Consider the following 17,428-nt stretch of genomic DNA (forward strand, 5'->3'; position numbering starts at 1 on the left):
CCTCTCCAAGATATGGGAACTACCCTCCACCTCTCACTACTTCACATCCTTATGGTATGCTCTGAGCAGTGTGCCTTTGCAGCAGTTGTCTCTGTTGCAAACTTGAAGTTTTACATTTGTTCTGGTGGCTATTTGGGTAAAAACAGACTCCCCAGCTAGACTGCAAACTCAGGGAGGGCAGAGCCCATGTCTGTCTTTCATTACACTGTATTGCCAGCACCTGGCACAGTGTCAGGCCCATAGCAGGTGCCCATAAAATGTTATTCTGAAAGAATAAGTCGTCACTCAGTATCTGCTTCATATCTGTCTTCTGTGAACCCACAGCACTCCTCCGTGGTTTTCCATGTGTTGTTAAGCGTTTTCTTTTTTTGTTGTTGTCATTTTAGTGAGATGTTTTGGAGGGTTGAGAAGGAAACTATGCTGTAGTCCCTGATTTTGAACCAAAAATGTTGACTTCTAGTAAGTCTGTGCATAGTTATGCAATGTATTTCCACAGGCTGTTTTGTGACATAAGCTGTTCGTTAAAATGCCACCTATAATTTTTGTTTTCCCTCAGGCTTACATTCAGAAAGTGGAGGTAACTGATATGATTGAACTAGAACAGAGATTAGTGGATTCCAAAAACTGCCTTGCCTTCCTCATCGAGTATGTCAACTTTTCTCCAGCAGACATTAGGCTAAATAATAGTGTTTTCCAGTGGTATGGAAGGATGGGAGAAATTTTTGAAGAACACAGGAAAATCATTAAAGAGAAAATAGAACAATATCAAGAAGGTCTGAAGGTTAGTATCTTAGATATTTTATTTTCATTTTCTGGAAATGTTTTATTTTTATCATTTTACATAACATTGTCAATTATTTTATTTCAGAGTGCATACTTTTAGCTTTCTCATGCTATAATGTTATAATCTCATATTATAAATGTTAGTGGGAGACAGTAATATATTGGATCTTTTATAATGCTTATTGGATGATTAAGGAGTCAGTAGTATATTGATCAATATGCAGTCATTTCTCGGTTTTTCAAGGTAACATAAAAAATGGAATATATTGTACATAGGTGATAGTTAATAAAAATAGTATTTATCTTATATAGTTTATAGTACTATTTTCAGTTTTTAAAAATTGTTTGAATATCAAAGCTCCCTTAATGAAATGTGCTTTCATACCTCATAATTGCTCACTCTCCTAAGCATTGTGCCCAGAATTGTCACTCTAACATTCAATAACTCCAGCTTTTTTGGGGGGTGGAGGGTGGGAGGTGGTCTTCCATATAAAATGGGTTGTGATTTGCCCATTTCCCTGTCCAGCTTCCTTGCCTACTTCTCCCCACTCCTTGCTCGTGACTTTTCAGTAACCCTGTCAACTTCTAGGTGTCTGCTGTCCTATGCTTTTTGTCTCCTCCACATTCTCTCCATGACTCCGAGGACACCCCTGCCTTACACGTGCCTGTTTGTGTAGCACACTCTATTCATTTTTCTGAGAAGCCTTCTCAGCAGACCTCAGTGCTGCTTCTCCTCTCCTGTGCTCTCACTTTGACCACATCTCCATTGGATAATTATCTGATCATTATGTTAGTATTTGTAAGTCTGCCTCCTGATGGGACCATGAGCTCCTTGAGAGCAGGGCTGTTTCGTTGTTACCTTTCTCCATTTATATCCACTGCTCAGCACAGTGACTGACACACAGAAATGCTGTGAGCATTCCATAGCTACTGTCCTAGTAAATGACTTAATATTTACAGTCTCACTTTACAGATGAAAGAGTAAGTTTCCCAAAGATCAAGAGACTTGTTCTAGGCCAGCCAGTACAGATGTCCTTTAATAGCAAGCCATGCTGTCTTTCTATTATATGTATAGCAAATATAGTTAATTGGCAAAATATGTTGTTCGGAGAATAATTCATAGGCTTAAAAAAACTGTTCATTTTAAACTGTAGTTTATGTTTTTGTTTTACATTAAGGCTATATCAAATTTTTTTAAAACCACAGAAAACATCATGAGTAGTAAATATTAGATGTTTAAGTTTCGATATAATAGACTCTTAGAAAATTGCTAAGTGGCCCAGAATGATTTATGCTGTGTTTTAAACCACAAGCTATACATACTGTTGATGAACTTTTCCTCTCAGTTTGCCTCCCCTACTGGGCCAAAGCAATAAGTTTGCCAGGAAACTAGAGAAAAGAGGACAGAAATCAGCCTAGATCATCTATAAAATAGAAAATCTATTTTTGAATAACCTAAATTTTTGAAATGTTTTATTGAGCTATTTTTTTATAGCCATTTAATTTAGAATGCCTTACCAATACCAATTATGTAATAAGGCTTTTTAAATTAAAACATGCACACTTATCTTATATTAGATAAAACTTATAGTTTTTAAGTGTTTAAATCTGGATTTATTTACCTTACATGTTTCTTGTGAAGAGAGCCCATGGGACAAGAAAAATAACCTTGGAATATCTTGCTTTAGTATTGCTAATTGAAATGATATCAGAGCACAATTAAGGAAATTCTGTTTTTCTCAGTTGTTTATAAAAATAGCATAGGTAAAAATTGAAATTTTCTTTCAGTCCCATTCTTGGTTATTAAGAGATTTTTCAAATGCTGATAAATTATTTGTTTGCATAAATTCTTCAGCATATTAAAGATCACCATTGTCTAACATTTTTATTCATTTTATTAGCTAGAACTTCTTACATAGATAATACAGAGTTGACTTTTTCTAATCCGTGAGTTAGAGGAATTTAAATCCATTAATTTAAAATTTTAAAATTCTGCATATTTTAAATCTCAGTCATTTTCCGGATCATCCTTTTTTGTTTTACCAGTGACAAAATATAGTAATAATAATTCTGGTAACTCCTACAAAGTTTAAATTTTTTGACACCAAAGGGTTTTAACTTTTAAGAATATTAACAACAAATTGTTTTCATTAGTTACGGTGTGAACGGTTTGTGGAGGAACTGGAGAGTTATGCTAAACAATCAGAAGAATTTTATTCATTTGGAGATCTTCAGGATGTTCAGCGGTACCTAAAAAAGGCTCAAATACTGAATGGAAAGTTGGATTTAGCTGCAGATAAGGTATAATTCAAAAATTCTTAAAAAGATGAATTAGTTCAATTTTAAAAGCATTGAATTTGTTTTAGTTATTCACCTTTAAGAAATAGATTCAAATAAAACTGTTTAACCACATTTAATTAGAGGATAATAGAATGACACAAATAGATTTTACAGACATGCTTCAAGGCGTAGCAGTATTGCTGTTTTCTATTGGTAGCGATACATTTTTTTCTATGTTAAAGATAGAGTTATACCTCAATCTTCTTTTTAACCTTTGCATCATTTAATTATTTGCATCATAGCTCTACTATAGTTAGGAGTCCACAGTTTTGAGCAGAAGCAGGCAAATGATAGTACCTGGTTACTGTTTAGTTCTTCCATCTCCATAGAGGATAGCTTAGATTCAGTGGCCATGTTTTAAAATTAGATCCATTATTTTCTCTCACCAAGCAATTTTGTTCCCAATACTACTATTTCGGAAATCAGCTTTTTCATTAGAGGAAGCTGGAGGAAAAAGAACCATACCCTTTGCCATATAAGATATTTACAGAGTTTAATTGTATTTTATATGAAAAGGAGAATGAAAACATACTATTAACTATGATGCTCTATCATTTTTCTTACATTGAGAGATCTTAATAACAATTCAGATAATTGTTTTATAATAATCACAAATATGTCAACACATGTGGAGAAAATAAAAACTCTAGTCATTTTAAACCAAGGCCACTGAGTTGGAACAAGATGGCTGAATAGAAGCCTCCACTGATAGCTCCCCCCATCACCCACAGGAAACCAAGTTTTAGCAATTATCTGCACACAGAAAAGCACCTTCATAATAACCAAAAATCAGGTGAACAATCACATTACCTGGTTTTAACTTTATATCACTGAAAGAGGCATTGAAAACAGGAAAAACAGTCTTGAAACCCTGATGCTGCCCTTCCCCATTCCCCAATAGTACCCATGTGGTACAGAGAGAGAAACTGTACATGTGGGGGAGGGACAGCGTAGTGACTGGGGGACTTTACATTGAACTCAGTGCTGCACTGTTGCAGCAGAAAGCCAAAACTGTTCTGACCTCAGCTGGCACCTACCCACACAGAGAGCATTTGGACCAGACATAGCCAGCAGGGAAGCACCAATCCCAGTGATCAGAACTTGAATTTCTCAGCAGGGCATGCTACTGTGGGCTAAAGTGCTCTGGAGTCCTAAGTGAATTTAAAAGACAGTCTAGGTTACAAGGACTGCAATTCTTAGGCAAGCCCTGATGCTGTCCTGGGCTTAGAACTGGTGAACTGGGGCAACATGTGACCTAAGGAGACACCAGACAAGATGGCTGAGGAAGTGCTTATGCCGTGCCTCTCCCAACCCCAAGCAGTATGGCTCACACCAATGCAGGTGACTCCTTCCTTCTGCTTGAGGAGAGTAGAGAAAAGAGAAAAGACAGCTTTGTCTTGCATCTTGGATACTAGCTCAGCCACAGCAGGGCAGGGCAACATGCAGGGTTATGAGGCCCCCATTTCAGGCCTTAGCTCCCAGATGACATATGTAGACATACCCTGGGCTGGAAGAGAACCCGCTGCCTTGAAGGGAAGGGCACAATTCTGGCAAGATTCATCACCTGCTGACCAAAGAGCCCTTAGACCCTGAATAACCAATAGTGATATCCAGGTAGTATGCTGTGGGCCTTAGGTGAGACTCTGATACATGCTGGCTTTGGGTACCATCTCAGCCACAGTGGGGTAGAGAACCAAGTGGGACCTTGGGGCCCCCAAGTCCAGGCCTAGGCCCTTAGACAGTATTTCTGGACCTGCTGTGGGCCAGAGGGGCGCCCACTGCCCTGAAAGGTGAGTCCCAGGCCTGGCAGTATTCACCACAAGCTGACTGAGGAGTGCTTGAGCCTTAAGTGAACATTGGTGGTGGCCTGGCAGAACTCCCCATGGGCCAGTGGTGGCAGCAGCAGGAGCGGCTCTTCCACTTGTGGAAAGAGGAGGGAAGGATGGGAAGGATTTTGTCTTGTGGTTTGGGTTCAAGCTTAGCTACAGTAGAATAGAACACCAAACCTGGAGAAAGATACCAATATTCAAGTCCAAGGTTTTAGAACACCAAGCAAATTTAACCCAAAGAAGACTACCTCAAGGCATTTAATAATCAAACTTCCAAAGGTAAAAAATAAAGGAGCCTAAAAGCAGCAAGAGTAAAGAAACAAATAGCACACAATGGAGCTTCAACATCTCTGACTGCAGGTTTTTCAGTGGGAACCTTACAGGCCAGGATAGTGGCATGACATATTTAAAGTGCTGAAAGAAAACACAGAATAGTATATCTCATGAAAATATCCTTCAAACATGAACTAGCTAGAGAGATTTTCCCAGACAAACAAAAGCTGAGAGATTTCATCAATACCAGACCTATCCTACAGGAGATGCCAAACATAGTTTTCAAATCTGAAAGAACAGGATGAGCAATAAGAAATCATCTGAAGGCACAGAACTCACTGGTAGTAATAAGCACACAGAAAAATAGACTATTTTAATACTGTAATTGTGGTATGTAAACTACTCATGTCTTAAGTAGAAAAACTATGAGCCCATCAAAAATAATTAATACAACTACTTTTCAAGATATAAACAGTACAAAAAGATACAAAGAGAAACAAGAAAATTAAAAGGCAGGAGGATGAAGTCAAAGTGTAGATTTTTAAATTAGTTTTCTTTTTGCTTGTTTATGCAATCAGTGTTGTCTTCAGTTTAAAATCATGGGTTATAAGATATTATTTTCAAGCTTCATGGTAATCTAAAATAAAAACTATATACAACAGATACACAAAAAATGAAAAGCAAGAAATTAAAACATACCACCAGAGAAAACCACCTTCACTAAAAGGAAGACAGGAAGGAAGGAAAGGAAGAGAAGACCACAAAACAACCAGAAAACATAAAACAAAATGGCAGAAGTAACTCCTTACTTATCAATAATAATATTGAATGTAAAGGGACTAACTTCTCTAATCAAAAGACATAGCATGGATGAATGGAACTTTTTTTTTTAAGGAAAAGCAAGACCCAATGGTCTGTTGCCTTCAAGAAACACACTTTACCTATAAAGTCACACATAGACTGAAAATGATAAAAAATATATATATTCCATGCCAATGGAAACAAAAAATTACCAGGAGTAGCTATGCTTACATCAGGCAAAATAGACTTCAAGACAAAAACTGTGAGAAGACACAAAGAAAGTCATTATATCATGATACAAGGGCCAATTCAGCAAGAGGATATGACAATTATAATTTATATGCAAGAAGCACTGGAGTGCCCAGATATATAAAGCAAAAAATGTTACAGCTAAAGAGAGAAATAGATGTCAATACAATAATAGCTGGAGACTTAACCACCTCACTTTTGGCACTGGACAGATGTCCCAGACAGAAAACCAACAAAGAAACATCAAATTTAATCTATGCTGTAGACCAAATGAACATAATAAATATTTACAGAACATTTCATCCAACAGCTGCAGAATGCGAATTCTTCTCAACATACGGATAATCCTCAAGGATAGACCATATGTTAGGTCACAAAACAAAGTTTAAAACATTTTTTAAAAAGGAAATAATATCAAGTATCTTCCCTGACCAGAGTGGAATAAAACTAGAAATTAATAACAAGAATTTTGGAAACTATACAAACACATAGGAATAAAGCAATGTGCTCCTGAATGACCAGGGGGTCAATGAAAAAATTAAGAGGAAATTGAAACTTTCTTGAAACAAATGATAATGGAAACATAGTATACCAAAACATGGGATCTAGTGAAAACAGTGCTAAGGGGAAATTTATAGATATAATTGCCTACACCAAAAAAAACTAATTATGCACCTTAAGGAACTAGAAAAGCAAGAGTAAACCAAACCCAAAATCAGTAGAGAAAAGAAATAATAAACATCAGAGCAGAAACAAAAAAATTGCAATGAAGAAAACAATAAAGATTAATGATATGAAAAGCTGGTTTTTGAAAAAATAAAATTGATAAACCTTTAGCTAGACTACCTAAGACGTAAAGAGAGAAGACCCAAATGAGTAAAATAAGAAATGAAAGAGGAGACATTACAAATAATTCTGTAGAAATTCTAAGGATCAATAGTGGCTACTATAAGCAACTGTATGCCAATAAATAGGAGAATCTAGAGGAAATGCTTACATTCCTAGATACACACAAAGTACCAAGATTGAACCATGAAACAATCCAAAACCTGAACCGACCAACAAGTAACAAGATAGAATGCATAATAAAAAGTCTCCCAGTAAAGAAAAGCCCAAGACCCAATGGCTTCACTGCTAAATTCTAGCCAACATTTACAAAAGAACTAATGCCAATCCTACTCAAACTATTCTGAAAAATATAGGAAGAGAGAATACTTCCAAACCTAACTAGACAAAGACACGTCAAAAAAAGAAAACTTTAGGCCAATATCCCTGATGAACATTGAGGCAAAAATCCTTAACAAAATGCTAGCAAACTGAATTCAACGATGCATTAAAAACATCATTCATCATGATCAAGTGGAATTTATCCCTGGGATGTAAGGATGGTTCAACATAAACATATCAGTCAGTTTGATGCATCATATCAAGAGAATGAAGGACAAAAATAATACGATCTTTTCAGTTGATGCTGAAAAAGCATTTAATAAAATTCAACATCACTTCCTGATGAAAACCCTCAAAAAACTGGCTATTGAAGGAACATACCTCACCATAATAAAAGCCATAAAAGGCAGACCCACAGCTAGTATCATACTGAATAGGGAAAAACTGAAAGCCTTTCATCTAAAATCTGGAACATATCAAGGATGCCCACTTTCACCACTGTTAGTCAACATAGTGCTGGAAGTTCTAGCTACAGCAGTCTGATGAGAGAAAGAAATAAAGGGCATCCAAATTGGAAAGGAAGAACTCATATTTTCCTTGATGATTTTTTCTTTTTTTTGAGACAGAGTCTCACTCTGTTGACCAGGCTGGAGTGCAGTGGCGCGATCTTGGCTCACTGCAACCTCCGCCACCTGGGTTCAAGCGATTCCTCTGCCTCAGCCTTGCGAGTAGCTAGGACTACAAATGCACGCCACCATGCCCGGCTAATTTTTTTTTTTTTTTTTTTTGCATTTTTAGTAGAGATGGGGTGTCACCATGTTAGCCAGGCTGGTCTTGAACTCTTGACCTCGTGATCTGCCCGCCTCAGGCTCCCAAAGTGCTGGGATTACATGCGTGAGCCACCACGCCTGGCCAATATGATCTCATAGCTGGGAAAACATAAAGACTCCTCCAAAAAAAAAGAAAAAAAAAACTATTAGAGCTGATAAACAAGTTACAGGATACAAAATTAACATACAAAAATCAGTGGCATTTATATATGCCAAAGGTGGACAATCTGAAAAAGAAATCAAGAAAGTAGTCCCATTTACAATAGTCTCAAATAAAATTAAATACCTAAGAATTAATTTAGCCAAAGAAGCCACAGGTCTCTGCAATGAAAAGTATAAAATATTGATGAAAGAAATTGAAGGGGACACAGAAAAAGGAATATTCCATGTTCATGGATTTGAAGAATCAATATTGTTAAAATGTTCATACTACCCAAAGCAATTTACATATTCAATGCAATCACTAACAAAATGCCAATGAGATTACTCACAGAAATAGAAAAAACAATCCTAAATTTTTGTCTCCTGCCCATCCCCACAGTTCTACAATTTTTGTGGAGCCACAAAAGAAACTCGGAATAGCCAAAGCTATCTTGAGCAAAAAGAACAAAACTGATAGAATCACATTACCTGGTTTCAAATTAGAGTTCAGACCTTTAGTAACCAAAACAGTATGGTACTGGCGGAAAAACAGACACATAGACCAATGGAACAGAATGGAGAGCCCAGAAACAAATTGATAAATCTACAGTAAACTCATTTTAGAGAAAAATGCCAAGAACATACATTGGGAAAAAGACAATCTCTTCAACAAATGGTGCTGGGACAACTGGATATTCATATACAGAAGAATGAAACTAGACCCCTATCTCTCACCATATACAAAAATCAAATCAAAATGGATTAAAGACTTAAATCTAAGACCTCAAACTATGAAGCTGCTACAAGGAAACATTGGAGAAAACTCTCCAGGAATTTGGACTGGGCAAAAATTTGTTGAGTAATACCCCTCAAGCATAGGCAAACAAAGCAAAAGTGGACAAATGGGATCACATCCAGTTAAAAAGCTTTCGCACAACAAAGGAAACAATCAACAACATGAAAAGACAACCCAGAGCATGGGAGAAAATATCTGCAAACTACCCATCCGGTGAAGGATTAATAACCGGAATACATAAAGAGATCATACAACTCTGTTAGAAAATCTCTAATAACCTGAATTTAAAATAGGCAAAAGATCTGAAGAGATGTTTGACAAAAGAAGACATATGAATGGCAAATAGGCATTTGAAAAGGTGCTCACCATCACTGATCGTCAGAGACATGCAAATCAAAACTACAATGAGATATCATCTCACTTCAGTTAAAATGGCTTTTATTCAAAAGACAGGCAACAACGGCTGTCAAAGATGTAGAGAAAAGGAAACTGTCATACACTGTTGGTGGGAAAGTAAGTTAGTAGAACCACTATGGAGAACAGTTTGCAGCTTCCTTAAAAAACTAAAACTAGAGTTACCATATCATCCAGCAATCCCGTTGCTGGTATATACCCCAAAGAAAGGAAATCAAGATATCAAAGAGATATCTGCACTCCCATGTTTGTTGCAGCACTGTTCACAATAGCCATGATTTGGAAGCCTAAGTGTCTAGCAAGAGATGAGTGGATAAAGAAAATGTGGTATCTGGGGGTGGTGCCAAGGTGGCTGAATAGGAACAGCTCCAGCCTCCAGCTCCCAGCATGAGTGACACAGAAGACAGGTGATTTCTGCATTTCCAACTGAACCTCCGCTGCTGATACCCAGGCAAACAGGGTTGGGAGTGGACCTCAAGCAAACTCCAACAGACCTGCAGCTGAGGGTCCTAACTGTTAGAAGGAAAACTAACAAACAGAAAGGACATCCACACCAAAACCCCATCTGTACATCACCATCATCAAAGACCAAAGGTAGATAAAACCACAAAGATGGGGAAAAAGTAGTGCAGAAAAGCTGAAAATTCTAAATATCAGAGTGCCTCTCCCCCTCCAAAGGAACGCAGCTCCTCGCCAGCAACAGAACAAAGCTGGATGGAGAATGACTTTGACGAGTTGAGAGAAGAAGACTTCAGAGGATCAAACTTCTCTGAGCTAAAAGAGGAAGTACAAACCCAGCACAAAGAAACTAAAAACCTTGAAAAAAGATTAGACGCATGGCTAACTAGAATAACCAGTGTAGAGAAGTCCTTAAATGACCTGATGGAGCTGAAAACCATGGCATGAGAACTACGTGATGAATGCACAAGCTTCAGTAGCCGATTGTATCAACTGGAACAAAGGGTATCAGTGATTGAAGATCAAATGAATGAAATGAAGTGAAAAGAGAAGTTTAGAGAAAAAAGAGCAAAAAGAAATGAACAGAGCCTCCAAGAAATATGGGACTATGTGAAAAGACTAAATCTGGGTCTGATTGGTGTATCTGAAAGTGATGGGGAGAATGGAACGAAGTTGGAAAACACTCTGGAGGATATTATCCAGGAGAACATCCCCAACCTAGCAAGGCAGGCCAACATTCAAATTCAGGAAATACAAAGATAATCCTCAAGAAGAGCAACTCCAAGACACATAATTGTCAGATTCACCGAAGTTGAAATGAAGGAAAAAATGTCAAGGGCAGCCAGAGAGAAAGGTCGGGTTACCCACAAAGGGAAGCCCATCAGACTAACAGCAGATCTCTCAGCAGAAACTCTACAAGCCTGAAGAGAGTGGGGGCCAATATTCAACTTTCTTAAAGAAAATAATTTTGAATCCAGAATTTCATATCCAGACAAACTAAGTTTCATAATTGAAGGAGAAATAAAAGCCTTTACAGACAAGCAAATGCTGAGAGATTTTGTCACCACCAGGCCTGCCCTACAAGAGCTCCTAAGGGAAGCACTAAACAGGGAAAGGAATAACTGGTACCAGCCACTGAAAAAACATGCCAAAATGTAAAGAGCATCGATGCTAGGAAGAAACTGCATCAACTAATGAGCAGAATAACCAGCTAACATCATGATGACAGGATCAAGTTCACACATAACAATATTAACCTTAAATGTCAATGGGCTAAATGCTCCAATTAAAAGACACAGACTGGCAAATTGGATAAAGAGTCAAGACCCATCAGTGTGCTGTATTCAGAAGACCCATCTCACATGCAGAGACACACATAGGCTCAAAATAAAGGGATGGAGGAAGATCGACCAAGCAAGTGGAAAACAAAAAAAGGCAGGGGTTGCAATCCTAGTCTCTGATAAAACAGACTTTAAACCAACAAAGATCAAAAGAGACAAAGAAGGTCATTACATAATGGTAAAGGGATCAATGCAACAAGAAGAGCTAACTATACTAAATATATAAGCACCCAATACAGGAGCACACAGATTCATAAAGCAAGTCTTTAGAGACTTACAAAGCGACTTAGACTTCCATACAATAATAATGGGAGACTTTAACACCCCACTGTCAACATTAGACAGATCAATGAGACAGAAAGTTAACAAGGATATCCAGGAATTGAACTCAACTCTGCACCAAGCGGACCTAATAGACATCTACAGGACTCTCCACCCCAAATCAACAGAACATACATTCTTCTCAGCACCACATCTCACTTATTCCAAAACTGACCACATAGTTGGAAGTAAAGAACTCCTCAGCAAATGTAAAAGAACAGAAATTATAACAAACTGTCTTTCAGCCACAGTGCTATCAAACTAGAACTCAGGATTAAGAAACTCAATCAAAACCGCTCAACTACATGGAAACTGAACAACCTGCTCCTGAATGACTACTGGGTACATAACAAAATGAAGGCAGAAATAAAGATGTTCTTTGAAACCAATGAGAACAAAGATACAACATACCAGAATCTCTGGAACACATTTAAAGCAGTGTGTAGAGGGAAATTTATGCCTCTAAATGCCCACAAGAGAAAGCGGGAAAGATCTAAAAATGACACCCTAACATCACAATTAAAAGAACTAGAGAGGCAAGAGCAAACACATTCAAAAGCTAGCAGAAGGCAAGAAATAACTAAGATCAGAGCAGAACTGAAGGAGATAGAGACAAAAAACCCTTCAAAAACTCAATGAATCCAGGAGCTGGTTTTTTGAAAAGATCAACAAAATCGATAGACTGTTAGCAAGACTAATAAAGAGGAAAAGAGAGAAGAACCAAATAGATGCAATAAAAAATGATAAAGGGGATATCACCACCAATCCCACAGAAATACAAACTACCATCAGAGAATACTATAAACACCTCTATGCAAATAAACTAGAAAACCTAGAAGAAATGGATAAATTCCTGGACACATACGCTCTCCCAAGACTAAACCAGGAAAAAGTTGAATCCGTGAATAGACCAGTAACAGGCTCTGAAGTTGAGGCAATAATTAATAGCCTATTAACCAAAGTCCAGGACCAGCCGGATTCACAGCCAAATTCTACCGGAGGTACAAGGAGGAGTTGGTACTATTCCTTCTGAAACTATTCCAATCAATAGAAAGAGAGGGAATCCTCCCTAACTCATTTTATGAGGCCAACATCATCCTGATACCAAAGCCTGGCAGAGAAACAACAAAAAAAGAGAATTTTAGATCAATATCCCTGATGAACATCGATGCAAAAATCCTCAATAAAATACTGGCAAAATGAATCCAGCAGCACATCAAAAAGCGTATCCACCATGATCAAGTGGGCTTCACCCCTGGGATGCAAGGCTGGTTCCACATACGCAAATCAATAAACATAATCCATCATATAAACAGAACCAAAGACAAAAACCACATGATTATCTCAATAGATGCAGAAAAGGCCTTTGACAAAATTCAACAGCCCTTCATGCTAAAAATTCTCAACAAATTTGGTATTGATGGAAAATATCTCAAGATAATAAGAGCTATTTATGACAAACCCACAGCCAGTATCATACTGAATGGGCAAAAACTGGAAGCATTCCCTTTGAAAACTGGCATAAGACAGGGATGCCCTCTCTCACCACTCCTATTCAACATAGTGTTGGAAGTTCTGGCTGGGGCAATCAGGCAAGAGAAAGAAAGAAAGGGTATTCAGTTAGGAAAAGAAGAAGTCAAATTGTCCCTGTTTGCAGGTGACATGATTGTACATTTAGAAAACCCCATCCTCTCAGCCCAAAATCTCCGTAAGCTGATAAGCAACTTCAGCAAAGTCTCAGGATACAAAATCAATGTGCAAAAATCACAAGCATTCTTATACACCAGTAACAGACAAACAGAGAGCCAAATCATGAATGAACTTCCACTCACAATTGCTTCAAAGATAATAAAATACCTAGGAATCCAACTTACAAGGGATGTGAAGGACCTCTTCAAGGAGAACTACAAACCACTGCTCAACAAAATAAAAGAGGACACAAACAAATGGAAGAACATTCCACGCTCATGGATAGGAATAATCATTATCGTGAAAATGGCCATATTGCCCAAGTTAATTTATAGATTCAATGCCCTCCCCATTAAGCTACCAATGACTTTCTTCACAGAATTATAAAAAACTACTTTAAAGTTCGTATGGAACCAAAAAAGAGCCCACATTGCCAAGACAATCCTAAGCCAAAGAACAAAGCTGGAGGCATCACGCTACCTGACTTCAAGCTATACTACAAGGTTATAGCAACCAACACAGCATGTTACTGGTACCAAAACAGAGATATAGACCAATGGAACAGAACAGAGCCCTCAGAAATAATACCACACATCTACAGCCATCTGATCTTTGACAAACCTGACAAAAACAAGAAAAGGGGAAAGGATTCCCTATTTAATAAATAGTGCTGGGAAAACTGACTAGCCATAAGTAGAAAGCTGAAACTGGACCCCTTCCTTATACCTTATACAAAAATTAATTCCAGATGGATTAGAGACTTAAATGTTAGACCTAAAACCATAAAAACCCTAGAAGAAGACCTAGGCAATACCATTCAGGACATAGGCATGGGCAAGGACTTCATGTCTAAAACACTAAAAGCAATGGCAACAAAAGCCAAAATTGACAAATGGGATCCAATTAAACTAAAGAGCTTCTGCACAGCAAAAGAAACTACCATCAGAGTGAACAGATAACCTACAGAATGGGAGAAAATTTTTGCAATCTGCTCATATGACAAAGGGCTAATATCCAGAACCTACAAAGAACTCAAACAAATTTACAAGAAAAAAACAGCCCCCTCAAAAAGTGGGCAAAAGATATGAGCAGACACTTCTCAAAAGAAGACATTTTTGTAGCCACCAACAGACACATGAAAAAATGCTCATCATCACTAGCCATCAGAGAAATGGAAAGCAAAACCACAATGAGATACCATCTCACACCAGTTAGAATGGTGATCATTAAAAAGTCAGGAAACAACAGGTGCTGGAGAGGATGTGGAGAAATAGGAACACTTTTATACTGTTGGTGGGATTGTAAACTAGTTCAACCATTGTGGAAGACAGTGTGGCGATTCCTCAAGGATATAGAACTAGAAATACCATTTGACCCAGTCATCCCATTACTGGATATATACCCAAAGGATTATAAATCATGCTGCTATAAAGACACATGCACACATATGTTTATTGCGACACTATTCACAATAGCAAAGACTTGGAATCAACCGAAATGTCCATCTGTGACAGACTGGATTAAGAAAATGTGGCACATATACACCATGGAATATTATGCAGCCATAAAAAAGGATGAGTTCGTGTCCTTTATAGGGATATGGATGCAGCTGGAAACCATCATTCTCAGCAAACTATTACAAGAACAGAATACCAAACTCCGCATGGTCTCACTCATAGGTGGGAGTTGAACAATGAGGACACTTGGACCCAGGAAGGGGAACATCACACACCGGGGCCTGTTGTGGGGTGGGGGTAGGGGGGAGGGATAGCATTAGGAGATATACCTAATGTAAATGATAAGTTAATGCGTGCACCACTCCAATATGGCACATGTATACATATGTAACAAACCTGCACATTGTGCACATGTACCCTAGAACATAAAGTATAATAAAAAAAAATAAAAATAAATTAATTAAAAAACCAAAGAAAATGTGGTATCTTTACACAATGGAGTACTATTCAGCCATAACAAATAACGAGATTCTGTCATTTGCAACAATATTGATGGAACTGGAAATCATTATATTAAATGAAATATGCCAGGCACAGAAAGACAAACTTTGCATGTTTCCACTTAACTTGTGTGAGCTAAAAAGTTAAACAATTGAATTCATGGAGAAAGAGAGTAGAAGGATGGTTACCAAAAGCTGGGAAGGGTAGTGGTAGGGTAGGAGGTAAGTGGGAATGTTTAGTGAGTACAAAAAAATAGTAAGAATAAGTAAGATCTAGTATTTGTCAATAATAATTTAATTGTACATTTAAAAATAACCAAAGCAGGGCCAGGTGCGGTGGCTTACACTTCTAATCCCATTACTTTGGTAGGCCAAGCAAGGCAGGCAGATCACTTGAGCCAAGGAATTTGAGACCAACCTGAGCAACATGGCGAAACCCTATCTCCACTAAAATTACAAAAATTGGCCAGGCATGGTGGCACGTGCCTGTCGTTGGCACGTGCCTGTCGTCCCAGCTATTTGGGAGGCTGAGGTGGGAGGATCATTTGAGCCCAGGAAGTTGAGGCTACACTGAGCCAATATCTTGCCACTATACTCCAGCCTGGATGACAGAGTGAGACTCTGTCTCAAAAACAAACAAAAAACCAAAAGTGTATATTTGGATTGTTTATAGCATGCAGGATAAATGTTTGGGGGATGGATACCCCATTTAACATGTGATTATTAAGCATTGTATACCTCTATCAAAGTATCTCATGTACACCATAAGTATATACACCTACTTCTGTGTACCCACAAATATTTTTTAAAAACTGAGGCCACTGAAATTTTAAGTAATCTCATAACCGATGTATCTAGCTAACGAACACTTTTCAGTGCTCTTCTCAACAGTCCGTGTCCTCACATATTTCACAACTAAGAGTGTTCAAGACTGAACTTGAGCTTCATTTTCTTTACAGAAACATCTGTGACTGCAGTATTTCAGCACTCTCTCTCAACTCTGGGTGTTAGCATTTTATAGTATATTTTATTTATTTTAAATAGTTATTTCTCTGAGATGTCTTTTCTATTGCTTTATATTATTATTATTGAAAAATTAGTTAAATTTTCGCCTATGTATGTCTTTTCCGCTGAGCTGGATTACTAACTCCTTGGAGTTAGTATTTTGCAATATAATACTTTTTTCTGTTTTCCACAGTACCTAACACAATGCTGTGTATGTTAAAAAGTACTTCAGTTCTCATTAACTAAAGAATGATGCTGTATCCTCAATGTGTCTGGACAGACAACAACTTTTTCTTTATATATGTAAATGTGTATTAACTCTTTTAACTAACATAACCAGACATCGTTCTCTGAAAACTGTAATAAAAAAGAAATAGGGGAATGCTATTCAGCCTTAGAGGGGGAAAAAAACGGGAAATCCTGTCATTTGTAACAACATGGATAAACCTGGAGCACTTAAGTCAAATATGCTAGGAACAGAAAGACAAATACCACATTATCTCAGTTATAGTGGATCTAAAAAAAATCAAACTCGTAGAAGCAGAGAGTAGAATGATGCCTACAGGGGTGGGGCTGGTGGACAGTGGGGATTGGGGAAGATGTTGGTCAAAGGATAAAAAATTTCAGTTAGGAGGAATCCGTTTAAGGTATCTATTGTACAGATTGATGACTACAGCTAATAGCAACGTGTTATATACTTGAACACTGCTAAGAGAGTGGATTGTGTAGTGTTCTCACTACCAAAAAAAGTATGTGAGGTAATATATGTTAATTGGTTTTATTTACCCATTCCATGATATATACATTTTCTCAAAACATGTTGTGTACCATAAATATATACATTTTTGTCAATTGAAAAAAGAAATTAAACAGGAAAATGAGATTGCTGCTCAGTTTTTCTAGATTAGTGAAGTTTAACTTCAGGGCCTTAGTAAGGTATTTTTGGCTCACATTTGAAATGGATACTTAATAAAACTTAATTTGCAGTATCATTCACTTTCAAAATAACTAATATATTCAATACCTATCCTTTC

At 37.5% G+C, this 17,428-nt stretch overlaps 1 protein-coding gene across 1 annotated transcript in view; it reads left to right on the top strand.

Annotated features, from left to right (window-relative positions):
• Positions 1-17,428, top strand: part of DNAH7 (dynein axonemal heavy chain 7) — a 341,498-nt gene that overhangs the window by 97,652 nt on the left and 226,418 nt on the right. The window contains exons 16-17 of the mRNA XM_033230791.1: positions 557-781; positions 2,938-3,084. Coding sequence (XP_033086682.1) covers positions 557-781; positions 2,938-3,084 — 372 coding nt within the window. The remainder of the gene's footprint in view (positions 1-556; positions 782-2,937; positions 3,085-17,428) is intronic.

Source organism: Trachypithecus francoisi, unplaced genomic scaffold (assembly GCF_009764315.1).
Source record: "Trachypithecus francoisi isolate TF-2019V2 unplaced genomic scaffold, Tfra_2.0 Lachesis_group13, whole genome shotgun sequence".
Classification (NCBI taxonomy): Eukaryota; Metazoa; Chordata; class Mammalia; order Primates; family Cercopithecidae; genus Trachypithecus; species Trachypithecus francoisi.